At 39.7% G+C, this 24,486-nt stretch overlaps 1 protein-coding gene across 2 annotated transcripts in view; it reads right to left on the minus strand.

Annotated features, from left to right (window-relative positions):
* Positions 1-24,486, minus strand: part of ARHGAP10 (Rho GTPase activating protein 10) — a 206,677-nt gene that overhangs the window by 70,518 nt on the left and 111,673 nt on the right. The window contains exons 8-14 of one of the 2 annotated variants that reach the window (XM_014949824.1): positions 21,410-21,539; positions 19,850-19,956; positions 18,092-18,186; positions 12,224-12,305; positions 11,057-11,099; positions 9,714-9,779; positions 2,579-2,653 (exon numbers count right to left, since the gene is read on the minus strand). In XM_014949824.1, the coding sequence (XP_014805310.1) occupies positions 2,579-2,653; positions 9,714-9,779; positions 11,057-11,099; positions 12,224-12,305; positions 18,092-18,186; positions 19,850-19,956; positions 21,410-21,539 (598 nt within the window). The remainder of the gene's footprint in view (positions 1-2,578; positions 2,654-9,713; positions 9,780-11,056; positions 11,100-12,223; positions 12,306-18,091; positions 18,187-19,849; positions 19,957-21,409; positions 21,540-24,486) is intronic. The other variant, XM_014949825.1, reaches the window with a different exon arrangement.

Consider the following 24,486-nt stretch of genomic DNA (forward strand, 5'->3'; position numbering starts at 1 on the left):
TAATGAGCATTTTCCTTACCAAACGCCTCAATTAAATTTAGGCAAGATTAATGCTGCAAAACCGGTCACCGTAGCACAGGGCTAGTCACACGCCACTTCAAGGACTAAGTTAATTGCAAAATTAACTTTTTTTTCTTTTTTTTAAGATCTGTATATTTAATTGCTGACCCTCATTTTACAGAAGACTTACTCTCACTAGATTTTTACATGAAAGATGTCAATCTGTACATTCATAGCATTAGAAAAGCCTATCTTGGTCTTCTCGTACTCTCTTGACTCTCAATGCACCTTTCCCCAATTTTATAGAAAATACTCTGAAAAAGATACAAAACTGCATGCTATTACGTCCCTGGGTACCATTTGGAAGACTTTCTTTTTGCACTCTGGGCCTTTCAGACTGTGAATCTCACGGTCAATGAGAGGTAGCTTAAAATACTTTGAAATCTTATCAAACATTTTTTAAAATACAGAAAGTTAATATGAGGTTTCTATGATTCTGAAAAGATCTTTCATATAAAAGGGTATCTAAGAGTATACCCAGAGACAAAGGATTAAAGATTAATCAGTCATTTTAAATTCTCTGTACCGCTGTATATCAAAAAGAAACCCTCTTTATTCTTCTCTGAGGACAGACAGATGAAGAGCACAGATAGGACCACTTTCAACAAATCATCAGAAAAAGAGCACCTGCTTGCACCCCAACTTTTTTCTGTTCAGTATTTTGCCTCATTCTTCCTACTTCAAATAAATATATGAATCTCGGGAATGACACACAAAAAAAGAAAAAAAAAAAGTTTCTAATTTTAAAAAAGTAACTAAAAGCAGATGCTGGAATCCCCAGTAAACTCTTCCAGCTGCTACCGAACCACTGGCAACTTGAGTCTATTTAATTTGGATACCGCTAATGGCAAAGAGGAAAATTTGCCTGCCAGACCTGCACGCCCAAGCTAAGCCAGTAAGTACAAAACTGGAAAACATCTTATGGTACCAAATGCATTTAATCGAGACTCTCTTGAATGACAACATGTCATTCTTCCTATGATCAACAGCTAAAGATGGTTATTGTTTATTGAGGCTAACTCCAACACAGATAAACAACCATCAGAATCTGCTATAGATCAGTCATTTGTATTAATCTTGGTTCTTATTTCCAGAAAGATTCTTTTGCTACAATACTTTAAAGATACAGGCAGGTTTATGTGCACTAATGGAGAACTTCAGGGTGCTGTTAATATTGATTAAAGTAAGATATAATAAATTAATATTTAGCAAGGTCACTATGACAGATTGATATGACATGCAGGTCCTCAAGCCTGATGTCTTATCATTTCTGAAGAGACAGCCTGTTTGAAAAAAAAAATAAAGGAAGGAAAAGAAAAAGTCTTACAGGTGGCACTGAACTGACAGCAGCATATAATATAAAAGCGCTTTGTCATTCACATAATGTCTGGGGTAATGAAATGAATTCACTTTCTGGCTTCCTCCAGTTTGCAGTGCCAAAGAACACTGTGTTATCAGCACAGATGGAGCATGCATGGTTCTGGAGAAGAGCCTGGTGCAAACTGCAAACAAGCTTCTTTGCATACCAATGAATCCCTGAGAATCAGACCTTTGCTGTCAAGTGACAGGTTTGGAAGCTCTATAAAAATGAACTAATCCCAGCGGTCTTGTCTGACTGCGTGTACTGTCAGCGCTCAGGACAAGAAACCAGGAAACACGACACACATCTTGCAGTCATGGCTACTTCTTTGGTGAGAGGTACCAGGCAGACAAGAGATTTCATTCAGGTGCCAATCCCTCTTTTTTTTTATTTTTCCCTAGGGACAGCAGAATGGCAAGAGAACTACAGTCACCGGGATTAAAGACGCATCGAAATTTTCAGAAAGAAAAAAGGGTGTGTGGGGGGGAAGTTTCAGAGAATAATTTTATGAATCAAAAAAAAATCTTAAAAGCTCCACATGGCTAACTAGGTATAAGAGAGACTAAGACATTACCCACATATAAGAGCTATACTACTAAGTTTATAAAAACAAATCCTTTCGCCATCTGTCTCTCGCCTTGGCACACAGTTATTATTAATACGTATATCATGTTCCTCCTCTTAAACCAAAGAGCTCTTTGCCAGTGGGTTTAAACCAAATGTCTTCTTTTGCACAGTGATTAACTAAAGAGGGGCGTGTACACCTGTACCTCTTAGATATGGGAGAAGAAAGGTGGCAACTTCGAACAACGAAGCAATAAATTTCAAACTTTCTTGATGTTGTATTCTGAATTTTCTGATCAGACCCTTCAACTTCGGCTGCTTTAATCCCACTTACATCAACCTCACCCAAAGCCTGGGATTTGCTCCTACAAGCCCCCACAGCAGTTTAGTCTTAGTTTATTCCTACCAACTAATCTTTGTCTTGCTAAACCAGGGGAATTTACAATGACACGGGGATTATTTACCTGGACTAAAGTAAACTCCATTTGGCCCCTAAAAAGAACAACTACAGGCTGGTACCTTTCAAACTAAATATTGGCAGTAACACGACATGAAACAAAACATTGAAAAAATGATTGTAAAATAGAGGCATACCCATCAACAAACTCAGAAGTCTCTGGACCTTTGAACTCACCCCCACAACTCTGTAAAGTCCTTGGTCATTTATACCTATTACGCAAAAGGAGAGAAAAAAAAAAAAAAATAAGGTCAGAAGATCAACCACAGTCAAATTGAGCATTAAAGCTTTTCCCCGGGCAACAAATTGTCCTCAAAGACATAAACACTACACAGTATTAACACAGCCATGTGAACAACACTCTAAATGAAGTAGTGCAAGAATCCTTTTGTTTTTCTATGTTTTTAAGATAAGTTCACGTTATGTTTTGAAAAATGTTTCATGTACCTCAATTCCACTTCAGAAACTGGGAGTAGAAGCACATAAAGACAAACCTTTGCTTGAAAAAAAAAAAGACAAATTAAAAAATCACTAGCTGTTTTCAGGTATTTCTTTTTAAATCAGCACCCACATTCTAATAACGCAAGAACTGAACCGACGAATGCTAAATTGAGATTTCTTTAAGAAACGCAATTTTGCTTTTTTCCAAATATGCGGCTGACGAAAAGAGTTTGGATAAAATCAAGAAAAACTTGAGCCTATTCCCAGTCCTCAAAACCAATGTTTTTTCAAGTTTGTAAACGCTTTTCATGTAACACACGAGGCCCCAGTCCAAGCCACTGTGGTCCACATCCTGGTTACGTCCAGAGGCACCATCACAGGTTTCTGAAATCCGTGCTTCTGGTTTTCTTTGGGATGAACAGAGTAGCCACCACCAGCATAATATTTTCAGTTCCCTACTCTCATTTCATGTGGAGGCTGGACCACTTTCTTCTCATTCCTCAGTGCCCTTCCATCCTCACGTTCACTTCTCAACCTCTTTTCTTCTCCTGCTTTTGCCTTCCTTCACCGTACCCGGTTTTATCCCCAGGGAAGGAAAACTATGAATTGAAATCGAAGGAAAATTGGAGGGAGAGAAGGAACAGGGAAGGAAAAGGGCAAAATAAGGCATGTCTTCCTCTGGGCTTTGTTTCAGGGCCCTTACAGTGGGAGGTAAAATATTACAGTCCTGAAGCTGATGCAGATGTTTGAGGCCACATAATAAGCAGCCATCTACAAACACCACCATACTCTACCTCTATATTCACGTTGGCCTGGAAGAGGAGAAACACCACAAAATACCTGTGTTTCTACTCCAAGGAAATCTTTGCAATTAACAGATTATGTGATATTCTTATTCAAAATATCCTTCAACAAAGGAAGACTTGTGGAGAATTCCCAGTTTCAACGCCAAGCCGTTCCAAACCAGAGAAGGAGAATTAAAACCAGTCATATGAGAAAAAGTTTCTTCCCAAATAAATATTAGATGAAGTATGTAAAAATCATTAGCCTTTTCATGAATTGCTGTCAGACGCAACCATAAGACACAGCAATAATGCTCAATATGGTGGAGAGAAATTTGCATTTTCTACCTCCTCCTCCTCCTCCTGCCTAGCCTTGCTCCATCCTTTCCTTCTTCTCCCACCCCCTTCCTCTTCCTCACACAGCCTGCAGCCTTCTCAGCCATCCCAGATCTTTGAGAGCCTGCTGAACTCCTCCCTGTTAGAAGAAAGGAGGAAGCTGATGGCCCGTGGCAACCTCTCTCTTGGTTGCTCCACCTGGGCACAACTCTTTTCTTTCCCCCAGGATGCAGGCACCGCTGCAACGATGCTGAGCCTTAAGCTGGATGTTATGATCAGAGCTGGCTCAAATTAAGAGAGTAAGCCAGATCTTCATTATGTCATCAAAACCCACAACTCGCTCAGAGTTTAGCTGCACGCAAACAAAAGAACCACAAAAGTTATGTGGCCACAGGACTATTCTTCCCAAAATATGAAGTTATCAACCCAACCAAGAAAGTTTTCCAATGATCTGCAGAAGAACAGTGTGACGGCATGCCATACACCATTTAAAGGCTGCCAACAGTAATAAAAACCTACTCCTTAATTCACTCCAAACAAGGATGCACAAGGAATCTGCCCTGAGAGCAGCAATTATAATTATTTACTTCCAATTTCTCAGAGGTGGCCATGAAAACTCTGGTACAAAACTAGCATTGAGCTTCTTAATGCTATGGCTAAATGCATCACACTGGTTTTATACAGTGTCCTCCCCTGCTCAGAGTACCACAGAAGGAGCCCTCTGCATCACACGCAGGAAGCTGAAAAACTGAAGAAATACCATCAACAATCAAAGTGTCCTCCCCTGCTTGGAGTACCACAGAAGAAGCCTTCTGCATCACACACAGGAAGCTAAAAAACTGAAGAAATACCATCAACAATCAAATACAGCTCAGTTTTCGCTTGTCTCAGAAGTTGATTTGTGACTTCCTGTGCTTTTAACGTTCAAACTATAGGGGGACCAAACTGGGCTGACCCTAAACATACATTTACAGGCTTAAAAATAATGAAGGTAAAACCACAGAAACTACCGCTCGATATTAAAACAGGAGCGATACGTCAAAGTCTCTGAAGTTACGACAGTATTGAAACCAAGGCAATAATCACGAGTCTGTGACAGCAATTTCCAGATAATTGATCAGTTTCAAACTCATCAGCCTAAAAAAAGCACAGCTAATTGCTAGTAGACATCAAGAAGCGCAAAGAGAAATTCATATTTCACCGCGGTTTTGAATGATACCTTCAAACAACACCTTTAAGCGAGGTTTTATTTCGAGTACACAAACATGGCTCGAAATAGTACCATTTCTGATTTCATCTGTGCATTTCGGATCTTCAGCAGATCCAAGACTGATAACATTTGGCATTTACAGCACACAATTGACGAGATGACTCAGTGCAAGGAATAGCTTACCCCCCGAAAACGTTGAAGGGTTCAGACGCTGTGTCTACCAGTCACTATGGGCAACTTTGAGCAGCAAAGCCCTGCAGCATCATTTCCTTCAGATTTACATTTTCTTGAGATGTTTGGCCGTCTGATAGTGGAATTGGGCACAGGTACACAATTTGGGAAACACATTTTGCAAAATAAGGTATTGGAATTAAAGCAGTGATTTATACTATTGTATTCAAGGTATGTGGGCAAGTTTAGTTTGTGGCTGCCACGGTGCATGGGCTTCACACAGGCTAGTAATATAGCTGAAAATACAACTTTTGATATCAAACTGCATAAAACAGATAATATAGCTGAAAATCCAACTTTTGATATCAAACTGCATAAAACAGAAACAGCCATACAAGCAACACTCTAAATTCGAGGTAAAGCCAGATTATTTTTTTTTTTTTTGTTACGTGAAAAGGTTTTCTACTTTTCCTCACCATCTTCTTTCTGTCTCGGGAGCAGGCAGACTGGACAGACAGCTCGATGCTGCCATCTCTCTCTGCAGCTCAGATCAGCAGCTCCAGGAGTTTTAAAATCAAGACAAAACACTGCTCTGGCAAACACACACCGACCACATCCTCCCACAAGGTACAACCAACCACTTGCACACAAAAAACACACGCACCGAGTCTTCACTACTGGAGCAAACAGCTCTGACTTCCCCATAAACTTTTCCCCCTTTGCATTATTCTTAGCACAGAATTCTAAATAAAATACTTCTAACAGAATCCCAAAATGTTCTCCTCAGACACAAAACACGGGGGGACACCCAACCAGCATGGTGCTTGGTACGTGAGAGACAGGCTACGTATCTCAATGGCTCAGTGTGTCCTACCAGGTGAAGCACAGACCATGCTGAACCAGAAGCCAACATGCATTTTAATCGAGACACCGCCTTGGATTCTATTCATTCAGAGCAAATAATTTCCTTTTTGGCTTTATAAAAAAGGGAACGTAACTGAGAAAAAAAATTATCCAGCCATTGACAAGTTTATGTTCAATATCTCTGTTATGCTCTTCTCTCTCCGAATACCAGACTTTTTCTGCTATGACATGACAAGACTATTCTCAGTTTCCACCCACACTAGACTGTCCTCTCTTTCCACCCACGCCAACCTCACACCCATTATGATTAAAAGAGATAAAAACATGGCACACAAGCACAGTCTCTGAAGAGGCATCTGTCCTGTTTTCTTCTGCCGAGCACAACTTGCCTTTGATGCGTTAGCATTAAAGTGAAATAATCAAGGAAAAATTGTTTTATGCACAAGTATATGTCTAAAATCCGCAGCCTGAAAGATGGATTTTCTTCCTCAAACAACTATTTGGCCCAACCCCTCCTGAAGCAAACAACCAAATGCTCTCCTGGCCCTCTGTTTCTTTAGCTCAGCAGACATCAGCAGAAGGTCCTGCAGCTTCTGCAGAAAACAGAAACCGATGCTTTAGAAATGCTTCGGTCTGTCTCACGGATGAAGTCAGGATTTTGTTTGTTAAGCTTTTTTTATCTTTTTTTTTTTTTTTTAAATGCAGTTGATGTTAAGTTCAGAATGGGTAAGCAGAAAATCATCAACAACTGCTTGACAGGCAATGGATGAATCGAGTTCATGGAAACAGAGGTAGGTGGATTGCTGAGTTCCTGGAAGGTGGCACCTCACCTAAACCCATCCCTGAAACCCTGGGAAAATACATATTTATTGAATACTAGTTTGTTTGGTTTTTTTTCCCTTAAGTACTTCCCAAAGCAAAATTAATAGATAAAAGTCATTTTCCTTGGTAGGAATTACCACAAAGCACTTTACTGACTGCAGGTCTTACAAAGGCTGTGTACAAGGGACAGCGAAGCTGCAAGATCTCCAAAAACAGGGCACAGTGCAGCTAAATTTGGTAACTTCAATTCTCTACCAAGTATGTTTCAGGGCAGATCCCACTATAGGGACACCCACTTCTACCCCATGCAAGCTGACCGACTGTCTCAAATAATGATATTAGCTGGGGTTGCACATATATTTTGCACCTTCTTACACGCCCCTAAATCAAGGCATGAAGGACAGAGTGGAGTTGAACCACCTCTCAGTTTATCCTATCCACTCATGGTTGGTTGTCCATGAGAAGAAACCCCCTATCTAACCCATTTTTCCAAATTGCTACTTCACGAAGAAAGTGATCACATTTTTTCCACAGTTATAGTATCAAAGGAAAAAAAAAAAAAACTACTTGAAGAAAACTATTTGAACACACCTATAGATAATAAACCAAAATATAGTGGACTCCACACTGCTTACAGTAAGCATGATCGATAAGGTACTGTAAGGTAGAATCATAGAATCATCTAGGTTGGAAGGGACCTTTAAGATCATCGAGTCCAACCATTAACATCACACTGCCAAAGCCACCACTGAATCATGTCCCTGGGCACCACATCTACCTGTCTTTTAAATACCTCCAGGGATGGCGATTCAACAACCTCCCTGGACAGCCTGTTCCAATGCTTGACAACCCCTTTTGGTGAAGACATTTTTCCTAATATCCAACCTGAACTTCCCCTGGAGCAACTTGAGGCTGTTTCCTCTTGTCCCATCACCTGCGACTTGGGAGAAGACACCAATCTCTGCTTCTCTACACCCTCCTTTCAGGGAGTTGGAGAGAGCAAGAAGGTCTCCCCTCAGCCTCCTCTTCTCCAGGCTGAACACCCCCAGCTCCCTCAGCCTCTTCTCACAAGACTTGTGTTCCAGACCCCTCACCAGCTCCATTGCCCTTCTCTGGACCTGCTCCAGCCCCTCAAGGTCTTTTTTGTGGTGAGAGGCCCAAAACTGGACCCAGCCCTCGAGGTGGGACCTCACCAGTGCCCAGTACAGGGGGACGATCACCTCCCAAGTCCTACTCCCCACACTGCTCCTGACACAAGCCAGGATGCTGGTGGCCTTCTTGGCCACCTGGGCAAACTGCTGGCTCCTGTTCAGCCGGCTGTCCACCAACACCCCCAGGGCCTTTTCTGCCAGGCAGCTCCAGCCACTCTGCCCCCAGCCTGGAGCGCTGCAGGGGGTTGGTGGGACCCAAGGGCAGGACCCGGCACTTGGCCTTGTTGAACTTCATCCCATTGGCCTTGACCCATTGATCCAGCCTGTCCAGATCCCTCTGTAGAGGCTTCCTACCATCAAGCAGGTTGACATTTCTGCCCAACTTGGTGTTGTCTGCAAACTCACTGAGGTGTGCACTCAATCCCCTTGTCCAGGTCGTTGATAACGATATTAAACAGAACTGACCTCAATACTGAGATACTGAGCCCTGGGGAACACCACTCTTGACCACCCGCCAACTGGATTTCACTCCATTCACCACAACTCTTTGTGCCCAGGCCTCCAGCCAGTTTTTTACCCAAAGAGTACACCCACCAAAGGCCACGAGCAGCCAGTTTCTCCAAGAGAATGCTGTGTCAAAGGCTTTACTAAGGACCAGGTCCTAGGTAATTAGTTACCGTGCTATAGACCAAAACCAGCCTTTCGTTACATCATCACACATTGCCCTTTTCATAAAATCTGCCTCATCCTCTGCAAAGAGAAGACCCAGACTATATCCAAGCAGGGTTTTGCAGTGAAGGCATCTTATCTGTAGGACGCCAGCTTTATCTGCAGTGTTTCCCAGCTGAAATACTCAGATTGTTAAATGCCAGTAACTGAAATTTCAAAGTGATGAGACAGGCAAAACTCATTTGAAAAATACCCAAAAGAACAGAATGAACAAAAATAACACCAGATAGAATATGATCTAATCTGGAATAACATATTTAATGCATCAGACAGGACTGATACAAAAAAAAAAAAGTCCAAGAGAAAAAGGATTTCAGATACTTCTTACTGTTTAAATGCTAAACTCTTAGTATCACAAATGCTGCTCAATCTTACTAATGATATCGTACACAAAGTGCATATATGGAAGTTATAGGAATTGCCTAAAAGACACAGGTTTTTTTTTTTCCTCAGCTGCAGCACATAATCATTGGCCTCCTTTGTCACAAAAGGGGCCATTACCCTCTTCTGAACACTTCTTGAAAACACATTTCTTGAGGGAAAGCCATAACTAAAAGGCTGGGACTGGGAAGCTCCTGCTCTGTTCAATGTTTTCTGTACAACATCGACCAGGTTAAGTCTTTCCCTGTTCAATGTTTTCAGTACAATTATCTACCAGGTTAAGTCTTTCCCAGGGATCTACAAGAGACTAGATCAACTCAGGCCTTCTTTGGAGAGCAGACCAGCTGCTCCACCACCTCCACTTACAGGTTGGGTTGATCCTTACCTCGTGTTTCGACAGCACTGATGCACTTTTTGATGACAGTGAACCCTATCTTATCCAACTGTGCACCTAGAAGGAAAAAAAAAAGAAAAAAAAACAGTTTTAAAAGTTTTAAAGCACCGTTGCAATTATGTCTTTCTCTGAAAGGTAAGGCTGGACTTAATCACACAGCTAGTACTCCTCAGGGAAAACTAAATACTCTGGAAAAGGAATGTTTTACCACTTTTTCTAGAGAAATTCCCCTTTTTTCCTTCACAACCCCACCCAGCCGAAGTAAAGGCTCACTCTGGGGGTAGTGGCTTCACTGAATCTGTTCACAGCAGCAGCCTTTGAAGAATGGGATCTCTGATTAGGTGCATATGTTGGCAGATGCAAAATGGAGCTTAACAATACTAACTGCAGCATCGACAACATCTGAGAGAGTTAACCAAATGGGACAAGGAAGCACTTATGATGAAAACCATAATCATAAACAGCAGGGCTTTGACTGAGTCCTACCCTAAGCCAAAGAAATTCCCACACTAAAGATACAGGACACATGTATCTCATTTCACAGCAGTTAATGATCTGACTGTATAAAAGCAGATGCATTAACAGGACAACAGCTGAGACCCAGCGTTCCTTTGTTGTTCTTATCTTACTCTTTTTCTTCACAACAAAACTTCATTTAAAAGCTTATATTGCAAAAACTGCCCTTCCCCCAAACATCTGGCCTTCTTGCTCCCGGGGACCTGATCTTGCACCAAGAAAATAAAAATGTGGAAAAGCTTCTATTAATAACACCAAGATCCAGCTTTAACCCAAGAAAAGGCAAGCACAAATTGCCTGATAATCCAAGAAGGATAACTGTTTTCGCTCATATACTTTGCTAACAGAAGAAAGCTAATGTTGTTTAAAGAAAGATATCTCTTCTACTTCCACATTACTGTTTACATTTTAAATACATGCATTCAAGGTTTTTTGCTGACCTATATGTTCAGCTGTGATTGCTTTTAAAACGATACTTATGCATTCCAACAGATGTGTACACACAATCTGGATTAAGAAATTATTGTGCATTTACATCCAAATTAACCTTTTTTGGAGTCAATTCAAGAACGAAGTAAATTGGCAAAAACAGACTATTTCTCTAGCTTATGTCCAGTCCTACTATTCTTACATGTGTACTAAACTGCATTACTACAAAACCCCATTAATTACAAGATCCACAAAACTATATTTGTGGAACTCAAGAATAAAAATAAAATATTTAATTATGTGGGATCCATAGGAGAAAAATTACCTTTGCCTTTCTCAATTGTAAAATGTTAACAAAAATCAGCTTTAGTAGCAATTCAAATACTTACTTCCCTCTCGTTTTGCATCTGCTCTATTCAAATTGATGAACAGCTAACACAAAAAGAGTAAAAAGACATAAATTATTTTAAAGAATTTTATGAAACCACAACCAAGACACCCCTGATCTTAATGCCCAGTAGGCACAAATATAGCTGTTTACAGCTAGAACATATCACCTTAACTACAACAGCTCTAACAGCAGGATGAGAGCTCCATGCCCCCTCAGAAAGCAGATAATTGCACTTTATAAGAGTGAAATTTTTAAAAAAATTCTCAGCAAATGCAGTTCCTCGGGGAGCAGAACAATGTTACTTATAGCCACTGAAATTAACTGTGATTTACGTGCTCCATGTTCCTCTGTTTCTCTGCAGGTTAGTTTCCCCACAGTTCAAGTTCACTTAAACCACTGAGAACTGCTTTGATGAATCTTGGGAATTATGTCCCTGCTCTGCATTCCCAGAAGTTGTAAGTTTATTGGAAAAGTCCAGCTCAGACAATCTGTGAGGGTAATCAACACCTCTGCAGATGAAAAAAAGATTTTTACAACAATGACATCACTCAAACCTACTGCTAAAATCCCCAGCAGCCAACTACTGGGGACAGACACGACTGTGTCATTGACAAGAAAACCCCACTATTTTTGGCCCATAAAACCAAGACCAACATAATATTTGTGATTGTAAGAATAATCTGCAGTGTGTTTCAATTCCACTGTTCACACCCATTTCCTGATGGGAACCAGAAATTAAGTAAATTGGAGTACAACCTTGTTGCCATTGACGTGGATTTGTTTTATCTAGTTTTAAAATAATAATATCACATAATAATAATCTAACTCACACAAGTCTTCCCACTGGAATGCAGCATGTCAGCATGAGGCTAAGTGGACAAGCTTATACTAGACATTTTCTAGAATACCAATAATATCATTGTGATGGGAAACCACTTATAAAAATCGATTGCTGTCTTACAAGGAAAAATACCTCAAATCAGCATTGACAGTTATCTACGCTGAGCTTCAGCAATTCACTCTCCTGAGTTTTATATCACTTTTATTCTTTCTTGACTAAATATATCGTTTTGCAGACTACAGGATCCCAGTTTATTTAAGTATAAATGGGATCAGGAAGCAGGGGGCAATGAGCATTTAAAGAAAACAGAAAAAAGTCACTCACAGCTTCTTTTCCATCCAAGGCTTCCATCCACAGCTTCCTGTCCTCCTCAGAAAATGCCTGCATGGTCACAGGAACCCCAGGCCTGCAAAAGTACCAACCACAGAGAGTAAATGAATTCACCAGCAACTTAAAAACCACCTTGTCCAATTCTACTTCCAACTACAAGCAAAAGCTCATTGCCCTAAAAGCCAGGGTTGGTGTTTTGGTTTGTTGTTTTTTTTTTCTTAATTACTGAACACTGCTCATCTTTAAAATGAAAGGTGTCTAACTGATGCACACAGTAGGAAATGGGAAGATAGGGAGGAAAAAGGGAAGTGAAAGTAACCTGCAAACTATTTATTTGAAATTCATTGTGGATAGCTTGCTCCTTCCAAAACTTGCTGGGAGTTACTGAGTTTTGTGAATTCTAAATAAACTTACTCTTGCATTGCGGTGCTGCTACATAAAAAATGTCTTTTGTCAACTTATTTGATGTATAGTCTTCAGCGTAAGAGCAGCGACCACAGTTTTCCAGTAAATATTTTATCAAAAATAATCATGTCTGAATACAGTATCTCATTACAAAACTCCACTATTGTAACTTTCCTAAAAGGCAAGGATGGACAACTGTGGGACGTAGGGATTAGTGATCAGAGATTAACATAAATCTGCTTTTGTGTTTATATAAGAAGAAACTAAAAAGACTAATCATGTGGTTCAGCACAGTGTACAAATCAAAGAGAGTTAAAAGCAGAACAGGTTATTTGGGTAATTATTTTTCTTCCAATTAGAAAAAAGAAAAATCATTCTATTCAGCCTGCCAATACTTTTGGCAAATTTGTAAATCTGATTATATAGAGATGGATAGAAACAGAGAATTAATTCATAACGTTCTCTCCCTCTCTCTGTCTTTTCTATTAAATCTATCTTCAAGGAGCAAAATAGCTGTAGGGGAGAATGTTATCTGAAAACAACAGCACAGAGAAAAACAGCACAAATCCCACTTCTACCTGAAACTGTAACAGTCCATATTTTTAAAAGTAGAGACATTTCTAGCTCCTTTTCCCTTTGTCATAAATTTTATCAAACCATAAAATTTAAATCACAGCGTAGAAGTCGATAGGTACAAATACCTTCTGCTCAAAACCTCTTTTCAAACAACATGTGAGGACAAGGCAGGCAGACAGCCTCTAGCAACCCAACCCAAACTCAGGAGACTCAACTCCAAGTTTGGAAAAGGGCAGCAATCAAGCAAGTCATTCTCTTTTGATTAGTTAAAGAAAGGAAAATTAGTTAAATTAAGCCATAAACAGAGAATCTTTTACTATTCTCACCAATAGATACTGAGCTCTTACGGTGGATGAGGGAAACCTCGCCTCCATTTCTGCAACTAATAACTTTTATGACTAAAATAAGTTAATGCTGGTATCAGTAATAAAAGTAAGCAAGAGGTTCTCAAGCCATACCAGCTTTTTTCGACACAAACTGGTCTGCTAGTAACACAGAGCTACAGCCATCAGAAACATGCAAAATTAATCACTTGGTAGAAAAAAAAATACCCAAAATAATTAGCTAAATTAACCAAAAAAAAACACCCCACACAATGGTTTGGTTTTTTCTTGTCTACCTTTTTTTTTACTAGTTAAAACTAAAACTACACAAGTTACTTTTATGCAGGTCAAACTTTCCTTCTTTTCACTAGAATTATAATTGTCAAGTCATCAAAGAGTATCACCTAGAGGCAATAGGCCAAACTCAGTATATGTTGCAGGAAATATTATTTATTTGTCTTCCAATTAAAGTCAAAAGAGACAAAGCCTTCCCTCCTCCTTCTCCTATATTGGTAAAATTAAAATATAAGCAGTATTTCAGAAGGACGATGCTCCTTATTAATAAAAAGTCTTTTTCCTACCCAAAAAGACCTCTGCTCTCTCTTTAAGATTTAAATTTCTCTACATTTACCACTAGTCACCTCCACTAAACATGATGGAATACCAGAAACAGCAAACCATCACTTTCCTGGAGATTTAGCCAGGATCCTAGCACCCTCAGAGCTTACAGTCATAAGAATTTAAAGACAAAAAGAATCATCACGGCTTTCTTTTTAAAAGAAAAATCTGTAAATATTCAGCCAGCTCCAAACTATGCTCCAGCCACACACAAGGCTCAGTGTTTGCTACTGAAAAGTCCTCCATAATATTTTTGAATCTTGCCTTCTTCCACAGCACAGGAGCAAAGAAAAGCCCATGGCCAGCTGTCAATCTGGATGTTATTTTTTAACTTGGACAAGCCGAGGGATAAGTGTGCCCTGAACTGATACCAAGGAAACAAGCTAATGGCCTGCAGCACAGAACTAATCTCCATGGGAACATCTCAGCACTACACACATATATTATTAAGAGAAAAATGTCTGATATCAAGGTCACAGTGGACCGGTTGTGTCTATTATATCCAGACAGCAAGATGGATTAGACTTTTTCCCACTTTTCCCAGAAAAGAGAATGAAAAATTGTTTTGCAGGATGAAGGAAACACTGCTCTCCATCCATCTCTGTTTAACTCCAGATACCCTGTTGAGCAGGGATGACACACAGGGGTGGGAGGACTGACATTTCTCACAGTAGTACTTTCTTCAGTGACTTTATTGAAACCTGTTATTCATCCTGACCAAAACACCGACCCAAGAGGAGCTGATGTCAACACCTTCAATCTCTACTTCCTCTCCTACTGTTGGGACACAGCGTTAGAAGAGTTAAGACACACACACACACCCCTCCAAGTCAAAAATGCAAGTTCAAACCCCACTGTAGACTTGTGACAACTGCCACCTGAGCTGTAAATGGGTGTCCCTACCACCTGCCACGTGAGCTTTGAGTACTTAGATGCAGTGGTAGTTTTACATTCCTTTACCCTCTGCTTGTATTTATTTCCCCACTTGCTCTATTTATTTGCAGTACCTTATTAAGTCAGATTCCCTCACCTCCATAACCGAAGGAAGCCTACAGTGCTGACAAAAAGCAAGATTTGTCATCTTTTTAAGAGCCTTTTAGCAGAATATATAAGCAATCCTTCTCTTTTGAAGTAAAGCAACAAAATGGTGGTGCTTCTAGAAGGAGCTGCAACAATATTGAGGATGCACTGGACGATTACACCAGCCACAAAAAGCCTCAAAATCCCAATTATTTTATTTTCCATCTAAGAATCAAGCACAGACACTCAGCAACACATCACTGTGGACACAAGGCTTGTGATACAATACGGTCATGACTGTATAAATTATTACTGTGATCATAGTCCATCACCATAGTTATAGAATCATAGAATGGTTAGGGTTGGAAGGGACCTCAAAGATCATCTAGTTCCAACCTAGATGATATGTACTTCAATTTAAGCCCCGTTTCTTCACTACGAAAACAGCAATTCATAATAGTTTCTCTAACTTTTTCTGTGCTTTTCTTTCATGTGAGCTCACACAATATCTGTATTTCAGCTTACACCCTCACTGTTTCTGCTACACACACAACTGAAGAAAAAGATGGTATGTACTTCAATTTAAGCCCCGTTTCTTCACTACGATAACAGCAATTTATAATAGTTTCTCTAACTTTTTCTACACTTTTCTTTTACTTGAGCTCACAGAATGTCTATATTTCAGCTTACACCCTCCCTGTTTCTGCTACACACACAACTGAAGAAAATCCAGTGAGCCATGGCAGTGCTTGCCTGCTCCTCCAGTGACTATTTCCCATTGGAAGTCTGAATGAGCATTGAAAAAAAAAAATAAAGTAGATCCCACAGCAGTAATATTACATCCTTTGTGGTGTGTTTCATGAGCTTACCTGTCAGAAGCTTCCAAGTCAAAACAGAATCGCCGGTCTATAGTATCTATATTTCTTTTGGTGCAGTACGTAAGGACAAAGAGTTCCTCATCACCCTGTGGAAAGAAAGTTTTTATGTGCCTGACCCAGTAAGTGAAAGGTTCAGGAAGCCAGCTATAGAAACCAAGGAAGGTAAATTTACATTAAAATAATGGTAAAAGCTGTACTGAAAACTGACACCTGCAAAAGAGTTTGCTCATGGTTGCCGTTCAGGTGTCCACACAGAAATTCCATGGTCATTTATGGAAAATAATGCAAAACCACTGAGTCCATGTTAGCTGGCACTTCACAGCATGACACAGTAATTTAAACTAACAAAGGCCTTTTGCTATGAAGATTTTGCAGGTTACAACATAAGCATAGAGTGGGTGTAAGAGCCTTCTCCCATTTTATGCCAGACAGCAATTTCCATAGTAAATGGAAATTCCATTGCTAGAGAACACAAAGTGTTATTTACTGTCTGAAATCCATCTTATAGACAGAACCAGTCTTTTCTTCAAGACAAACCAACACCAGGATCATATTTTAGCCTTAAGTATTCAGAAATCAAATAAATCCATCCATGAATGCTGCATGGGTTGTACCAGATTTAGTCCGGATTAACTGTACATTTTAATTATTTCTTGTCTGACTCAACATCTCCAGACACAGGAGGTTGTCGCTGAGGGAGTTATTGCATTGTGGGTTTCAAAATGGGAGATGTTTTAATGCAGAAAAACTGGCTTCATAAGTGTTTTAGAATGCTGAATGCTTACACACATGCTATATTAACTAAAATGGCTTATTACAATTAGAGTAAATCAAGATAAAAAATTCACAGAAGTACTGAAATGATTAAGGAAGCCAAATGCCACTAATTTTCAGTATGGGCAGGGTTTCCAGATCTTTTGAAAGGTTCTTCCAAATCCAAAATATTTGTAAACATACACAGCCCTCAAAACCATAAATGCCCTCTCCCCTCCGCTCAAACTAATGGGCTTAATACCCTGACAAAATTCCAACAACATGATTTTCTAACCAAATTTGAAGACAGGGCAGGGTGCTGCATTTACAAGCATTTACTCAAGCATTATTTTCCAGCTTCAGGTATCCTTTTTTTTCCTTGCAACAAAATGCACTTCATCCATATTAATGCATTCATTTAATGCATCATCTCTGAAGGCGCCGAGTGCCCTCAATTCCCAACTATTTCAATAGGAATTAAAGCCATTTAAAGATCAACAGTCTTGGGTCTTGAATATTTCAGATGCTATCAAAGATATCTGAAATTACATTCAGTTGTCAGTACGAATTATATTCCTATTAAAATCCTCTTTTCGAGTTCCTCTTCTGGTACTCACACCTCTGAAAGAAAAATCTGACTGGAGCATGTAAGAAAGAAATTTCTAAGTCTATTATATTTTCCTGATTTATACTTTAACAAGTCAAATGCCCCATAGATAAACCAGATTCTAAATGGTGAAACATTAGGATGCACTGGACGATTACACCAGCCACAAAAAGCCCCAAAATCCCAATTATCTTATTTTCAATCTGAGAATCAAGCACAGACCCTCAGCAATATGTCACTTTGGACAACAGGCTTGTGATACAATATGGTCGTGATTGTATAAATTATTACTGTGATCATAGTCTATGGCTATAGTTATAGAATCATAGAATGGTTAGGGTTGGAAGGGACCTCAAAGATCATCTAGTTCCAACCTAGATGGTATGTACTTCAATTTAAGCCCCGTTTCTTCACTACGATAACAGCAATTTATAATAGTTTCTCTAACTTTTTCTACACTTTTCTTTTACTTGAGCTCACAGAATGTCTATATTTCAGCTTACACCCTCCCTGTTTCTGCTACACACACAACTGAAGAAAATCCAGTGAGCCGTGGCAGTGCTTGCCTGCTCCTCCAGTGACTATTTCCCATTGGAAGTCTGAATGAGCATTGAAAAAAAAAAATAAAGTAGATCCCACAGCAGTAATATTACATCCTTTGCAGTGTGTTTCATGAGCTTACCTGTCAGAAGCTTCCAAGTCAAAACAGAATCGCCGGTCTATAGTATCTATATTTCTTTTGGTGCAGTACGTAAGGACAAAGAGTTCCTCATCACCCTGTGGAAAGAAAGTTTTTATGTGCCTGACCCAGTAAGTGAAAGGTTCAGGAAGCCAGCTATAGAAACCAAGGAAGGTAAATTTACATTAAAATAATGGTAAAAGCTGTACTGAAAACTGACACCTGCAAAAGAGTTTGCTCATGGTTGCCGTTCAGGTGTCCACACAGAAATTCCATGGTCATTTATGGAAAATAATGCAAAACCACTGAGTCCATGTTAGCTGGCACTTCACAGCATGACACAGTAATTTAAACTAACAAAGGCCTTTTGCTATGAAGATTTTGCAGGTTACAACATAAGCATAGAGTGGGTGTAAGAGCCTTCTCCCATTTTATGCCAGACAGCAATTTCCATAGTAAATGGAAATTCCATTGCTAGAGAACACAAAGTGTTATTTACTGTCTGAAATCCATCTTATAGACAGAACCAGTCTTTTCTTCAAGACAAACCAACACCAGGATCATATTTTAGCCTTAAGTATTCAGAAATCAAATAAATCCATCCATGAATGCTGCATGGGTTGTACCAGATTTAGTCCGGATTAACTGTACATTTTAATTATTTCTTGTCTGACTCAACATCTCCAGACACAGGAGGTTGTCGCTGAGGGAGTTATTGCATTGTGGGTTTCAAAATGGGAGATGTTTTAATGCAGAAAAACTGGCTTCATAAGTGTTTTAGAATGCTGAATGCTTACACACATGCTATATTAACTAAAATGGCTTATTACAATTAGAGTAAATCAAGATAAAAAATTCACAGAAGTACTGAAATGATTAAGGAAGCCAAATGCCACTAATTTTCAGTATGGGCAGGGTTTCCAGATCTTTTGAAAGGTTCTTCCAAATCCAAAATATTTGTAAACATACACAGCCCTCAAAACCATAAATGCCCTCTCCCCTCCGCTCAAACTAATGGGCTTAATACCCTGACAAAATTCCAACAACATGATTTTCTAACCAAATTTGAAGACAGGGCAGGGTGCTGCATTTACAAGCATTTACTCAAGCATTATTTTCCAGCTTCAGGTATCCTTTTTTTTCCTTGCAACAAAATGCACTTCATCCATATTAATGCATTCATTTAATGCATCATCTCTGAAGGCGCCGAGTGCCCTCAATTCCCAACTATTTCAATAGGAATTAAAGCCATTTAAAGATCAACAGTCTTGGGTCTTGAATATTTCAGATGCTATCAAAGATATCTGAAATTACATTCAGTTGTCAGTACGAATTATATTCCTATTAAAATCCTCTTTTCGAGTTCCTCTTCTGGTACTCACACCTCTGAAAGAAAAATCTGACTGGAGCATGTAAGAAAGAAATTTCTAAGTCTATTATATTTTCCTGATTTATACTTTAACAAGTCAAATGCCCCATAGATAAACCAGATTCTAAATGGTGAAACATTGTGCGTTATCTGTCCCACGTTCTCTGGTCTTCTAAAAGGAAGCAATTGAAAAGTCTGCAGAGTTCTTATCTATTAATCCATCCGTTACTTTAGGTTAATGTCCTTAAATGGCTGACTGAATGGTACGAAGAAAGAAGAAAAAAAGGGGCAGGGAAGCAGAGAGGGAAAGTGTTTGACACATCTTATCTGACACATCCTCTGATCTCGATACAGGGCGAGTGTAAGGGTAGAATATAAAAAAATACACTTACAGCTTTCCCTCCTGATCTGTGTTCAAATGGGATCATGGTGAACTTCTTTGTCTCTTTCCTGTACGTGCAATAGTGCTTCACCCAACTGGAGCCAAAGGGGGCAGGTCCTACAGAAAATGGGAGCATTAAATAGGATGTACTTTTTCCAGTTTGTGTGTTTTCTTCTCCTGCTTTTCAAAATGATACTTAAGAGTCCTACTTAATTCCTAATAACGAAGAATTCAAGCCAAAGGTATGAATTAAGAACAAAGTAATATAAGTGTTTACCAGTGCTCACTATTTTAAAAACTGATATAGGTAGTAATTCACATTTACACCTTATGACAAATTGAAAGAATTATTAACATATCTTTCTCTCGCTACTACAAACAAAAGAATTTTTCCCTATAAAATAACTATTCCTTGGAAACTTTGTTTGGGCAGAACGTGGAGACCTAGTTTTACACTTGGTGTAAAATTTGGAGCTAAATCACTGCAGATTAACACATCTGCATTGCAAGCTCTACTTCAGCTACTGATTAAGGTCCAATCACATTTTCTGACATCACTCACTCCTAATTATTCATCAGTGCACACCCTACCCAGCATACACTTACTCAAGAGCCCAGCCTACTGCATCCAGCATTACTGACATTTGCACCATAATGTTAACTGCTAAAACTTGGATTCTGACCCTCCGTATTTCCTCACACCTATTAATTGTCTTTGTTTGCAAAGGAATCTTCTCTTTTGAAGGACTCTCCTCCAGAGCATCAGGAAAGCCCTTCCCAAGTGGCTCAAGCCGACAAAGGATTTCACTGCTCCTAACTTGGAAGGTCTCACTGCTCCTCCCCAACTCAGCTTCAGGAGTATCTAACTCTTCTGAATACTTCCAGCTGACTCTAAAGCTCGTGATGACCAAGACCAGTGAACTGATCTCACAGAATAACAATTTTTTCTTAGTTTTTTTTAATTTTTTTACTTCTAATTCTCTTAAAACTTGTTTCTGAACAGTGTAATGGTTTTTGACTTTTTTTTTACTAGAGCGAGAAAGACTTACAATTTTTCCAAGTATTGACAAGATATGATTTGTGTGATGTGCATCTTTGCAGCAAGATTTTCAACACCGTTTATCTAGTATATCACCTGCTTTATTTAACCCTGTGATCCTAATTAAGTAATGAAACCGTATCACTGAACCAAGGAAATGCCAGTGAATATCATCACACTAAACTAGCCCAATTTTCAGAGGCCAATTTGACCACTCATGTCCTTGTCTGACAAATGTTTGACACTTTTAAGGGGAGGTCATTAGTAAGGGATTAAAAATAACATGAAATACACCTTTTGGTCAAATAAAACTTCCCCAAATTCAATCACCTTTGCTAAGAACTGTCAAGCTTTCAGTACCACATGCTTTTTATGAGCTGCAGTAACTCTGCCATTAGAGACTTTGAACATTTACTCAGATGACTCTGTTTAATAAACTGTAAATTCTTTGCATCTTCATGTCACCTGCAGAAATTGAACTGTCCTGTATGCACAATATGGGCACTAAAGGAACACAAATGTACCACTTACTTTTTTCCTGTACGTAGAGATAGCCTTCCATTGTGAAGTGATTTGCTCTTTTATGTTCCTGAGGGTTTCTTCTGATCTTGTTCATGAGCTCCTCTACCTCTGACCTCGTGCCTTCAAAACGATTTCGCGTCTGAAACAAGATGGCAAAACCCCATTAGAGGAAAGAGTGGATGAAAGACCTAACTCTTCCTGTTGGATAGAAGTTATACTAATTATTTATAAAAGGAGAGAATGATTCAGGCCATTTTCAGATGGTCAATACACAGCTTCCATATACATTTACTCTTCTGATAGAGAGTATCAGAAGTGTTCTGGTAGTCTTCAAAATTGAAGTGTGGTTTAGATATTAGCTCTTGTACTGTGGGGTGTGTAGATTTCTAAAACAATGCACTGATCTGTTTAGAAAGTAGTGAAATACTGAGTACAAAATTACTTTGGACTTAAATATTCAAGTTTCCTCAGAAAAATATTACTACAGGTGTTGGTTTAATTCATGAGATTCTTACTAGTTGTCAGGAAGGAGAGGATTTTCTGTGGTTATTGAGAAAAAAGTGACAGAAAGGTCACCAACAACTTATAGGTGTTGAGACTATACACAGGCCAAATGTTTTGATCACACACAAGCAGCAACATGAAAAAAAAAACCACAAACCCACAAAAACCCACAAACCACAACCCACAACCAAAGTCCAGTTGATCATTATTCCTGAATGTCACTCATTCCAAAGGTCGCCATCAGCCACAAGAGAAAGATTTATTAGAATATCAGTAAAAACAATCAGAAAGTAACCACACCATCCACACCACAAATTATACAGTGTGTCTACACAAAATAACAGAACAGCTCACACAGGACACAAGAAACTCCTCAGTTTGGTCTGGAAAACACTGGCAATTGGCCAACGAAAAAATAACAAAACCAAAAATAAATCTTGGTGGTACCTAGTTTTCTCCACATATGAGCAAATAAAAAAAAAAAAACCAATCTTGGTGGTACCTAGTTTTCTCCACATACCTACTTGCCTAAATTGCCCAAACTGAAAACATACATCTAAATTCCAAGCTGGTGTTTTTTCCAGTTATATGTGTGTTTTGAGGAAAGCACATGCTTCCAGATGCACACTTATGTGTCTTATTGCTTTTTGAGAGCACCTCTTTTTTTTTTTAAAATGGATGAACTTCTGAAAATGCTGCCTCACCTATTTTTTCTTCCCCAGGACAAGCATACAGTTGCAAACACTAACAAATATATCATGAAAATAAACAGCTATCCATTCTTGCACCCAGACGGTTACCCCTGTGCTCCTGACTGGCCATCTGTATGTGCAAATTCCAGATTTGGGCTTGGAAGGAGTTTATTCATGGGCACAGACAAGGTCATATTATTCACAGACCAGTTTATTCATGGTCAGAGCAGCCACCCATACCTGTATGTCTTACAGAAGAAAGCTGAAGATATTCTTTAGGTGATGACTAAGAACAAGACAGGCCAGATAAATGCTCTGAACCCTCCCCATATCCACCATCTCAATTTCAGGTCACATCTGTTTGCAAATCTTGGAGTTAGACCCTGCATATAAACTCTTTCCAAGGCTCCAAACAGTTTTGTAAGCTCCTTTTCACTTCCTAGAGGAGATGCATCCAAAAAAAAATAATAAAATACACTCTGTACTCAGGACAAAGGCAAAAAAAAAATTGATAGTAACAGATTGCTCATACCTAAACATTCCTGTTTGAGCACTGATTGCTCCAAAGCTAGATGTTTTAAGTGATCCTGACAGGATCTTTGTCTTAGCTGTGCAGCAATTACAAATCCAAGGTGTGTGAAATGCACTCTGGGAGCACCCTGGGTTTCTTGAGAAACCTCAAGAACCTCAATTTCTGTCTCCCTTCGCCCTGTGACAAAGCTGAGCTTAACCAGGTGTCAACCACAGCTGCTGCCCCAGCTTCCCAAGGAAGGCCAGGTTTGCTTCCAAGGATCCTTGTATGGGGCTGGGCACAGAACTGAGACAACAAGAGAAAAGTCCTGGGAGCATAGATGAATCCAGTTGGAGTTGCAGGATTTTTTACAGAAGAACAAGACCGTTGGAAGAATGAGCTTACTGAAGCTTGGGCTACAAGGCTGGGAGGTTTTTTTTCCCCTTTCTTTCATTTTAGGGGGAGGGAGTTAGGGGAAAGCAGGGTCTGGGGCAGGCTGTGGAGAGGAAATCCACAGCATAATCCTCAAAGTAAAGACAAGCTGAGGGAAAGGGAAGGCAATTCCTACAGCTACACTGGCAGCTCTCAAAGCACTCCCCATACCCAGCCAGGCTCTCTGCACTCAATCATGTACCCTTCAGTTTCTAACATGTCAGTCCAGTGTTCTGCCAGCAGCTCAGCTGTACCACAGCCAAGCCCCAGTTCATTTTTCCTTTGGGATGTTTTGTTCATCTTCAGCACAGTGGAGAACGTGTCATGTCCTCTCATGATCTTTTCAGATGCTTCCTTCTACTCCCTCCTTACCTCAGCTGGCTATTAAGCCTTGCCTCCTTTCTCTCTACAGCTTTTTGAAAATCCAGGTCGTTCATTCTATCTATTCATAGAACTTGTAATGCTCAATCTCTTTTAGATTTCCTGGGGCAGGCTATGATATCATTCACAGAATCTCAGAATCTTCTAGGTTGGAAGGGACCTTAAAGATCATCTTGTCCAACCATCAACCTAACTGACAAAAATAGACACCCACACAACAAACAAGGAGCATCATCACTAAACCAGACCTCCCAGCACTACATCAACCCATCTTTTGAACACCTCCAGGGATGGGGCCTCAACCACCTCCCTGGGCAGCCCATTCCAATGGCTGATAACTCTTTCAGTGAAAAAATTTTTCCTAATATCCAGCCTGAACCTCCCCTGGGGCAACTTGAGGCCATTTCCTCTTGTCCTGTCGCCTGTGACTTGAGAAAAGAGACCGATCCCCATCTCTCTACACAAGAAGCCAAGCCTATTCCTTGGTAGACTAGATGTCTTGCAGATACATAGACTTTAGGGGGGAAAAAGGGGCTGCTCTCTATTGTTAGACCATAGTCATACAT

Source organism: Calidris pugnax, unplaced genomic scaffold (assembly GCF_001431845.1).
Source record: "Calidris pugnax isolate Ruff unplaced genomic scaffold, ASM143184v1 scaffold42, whole genome shotgun sequence".
NCBI classification, from domain to species: Eukaryota; Metazoa; Chordata; class Aves; order Charadriiformes; family Scolopacidae; genus Calidris; species Calidris pugnax.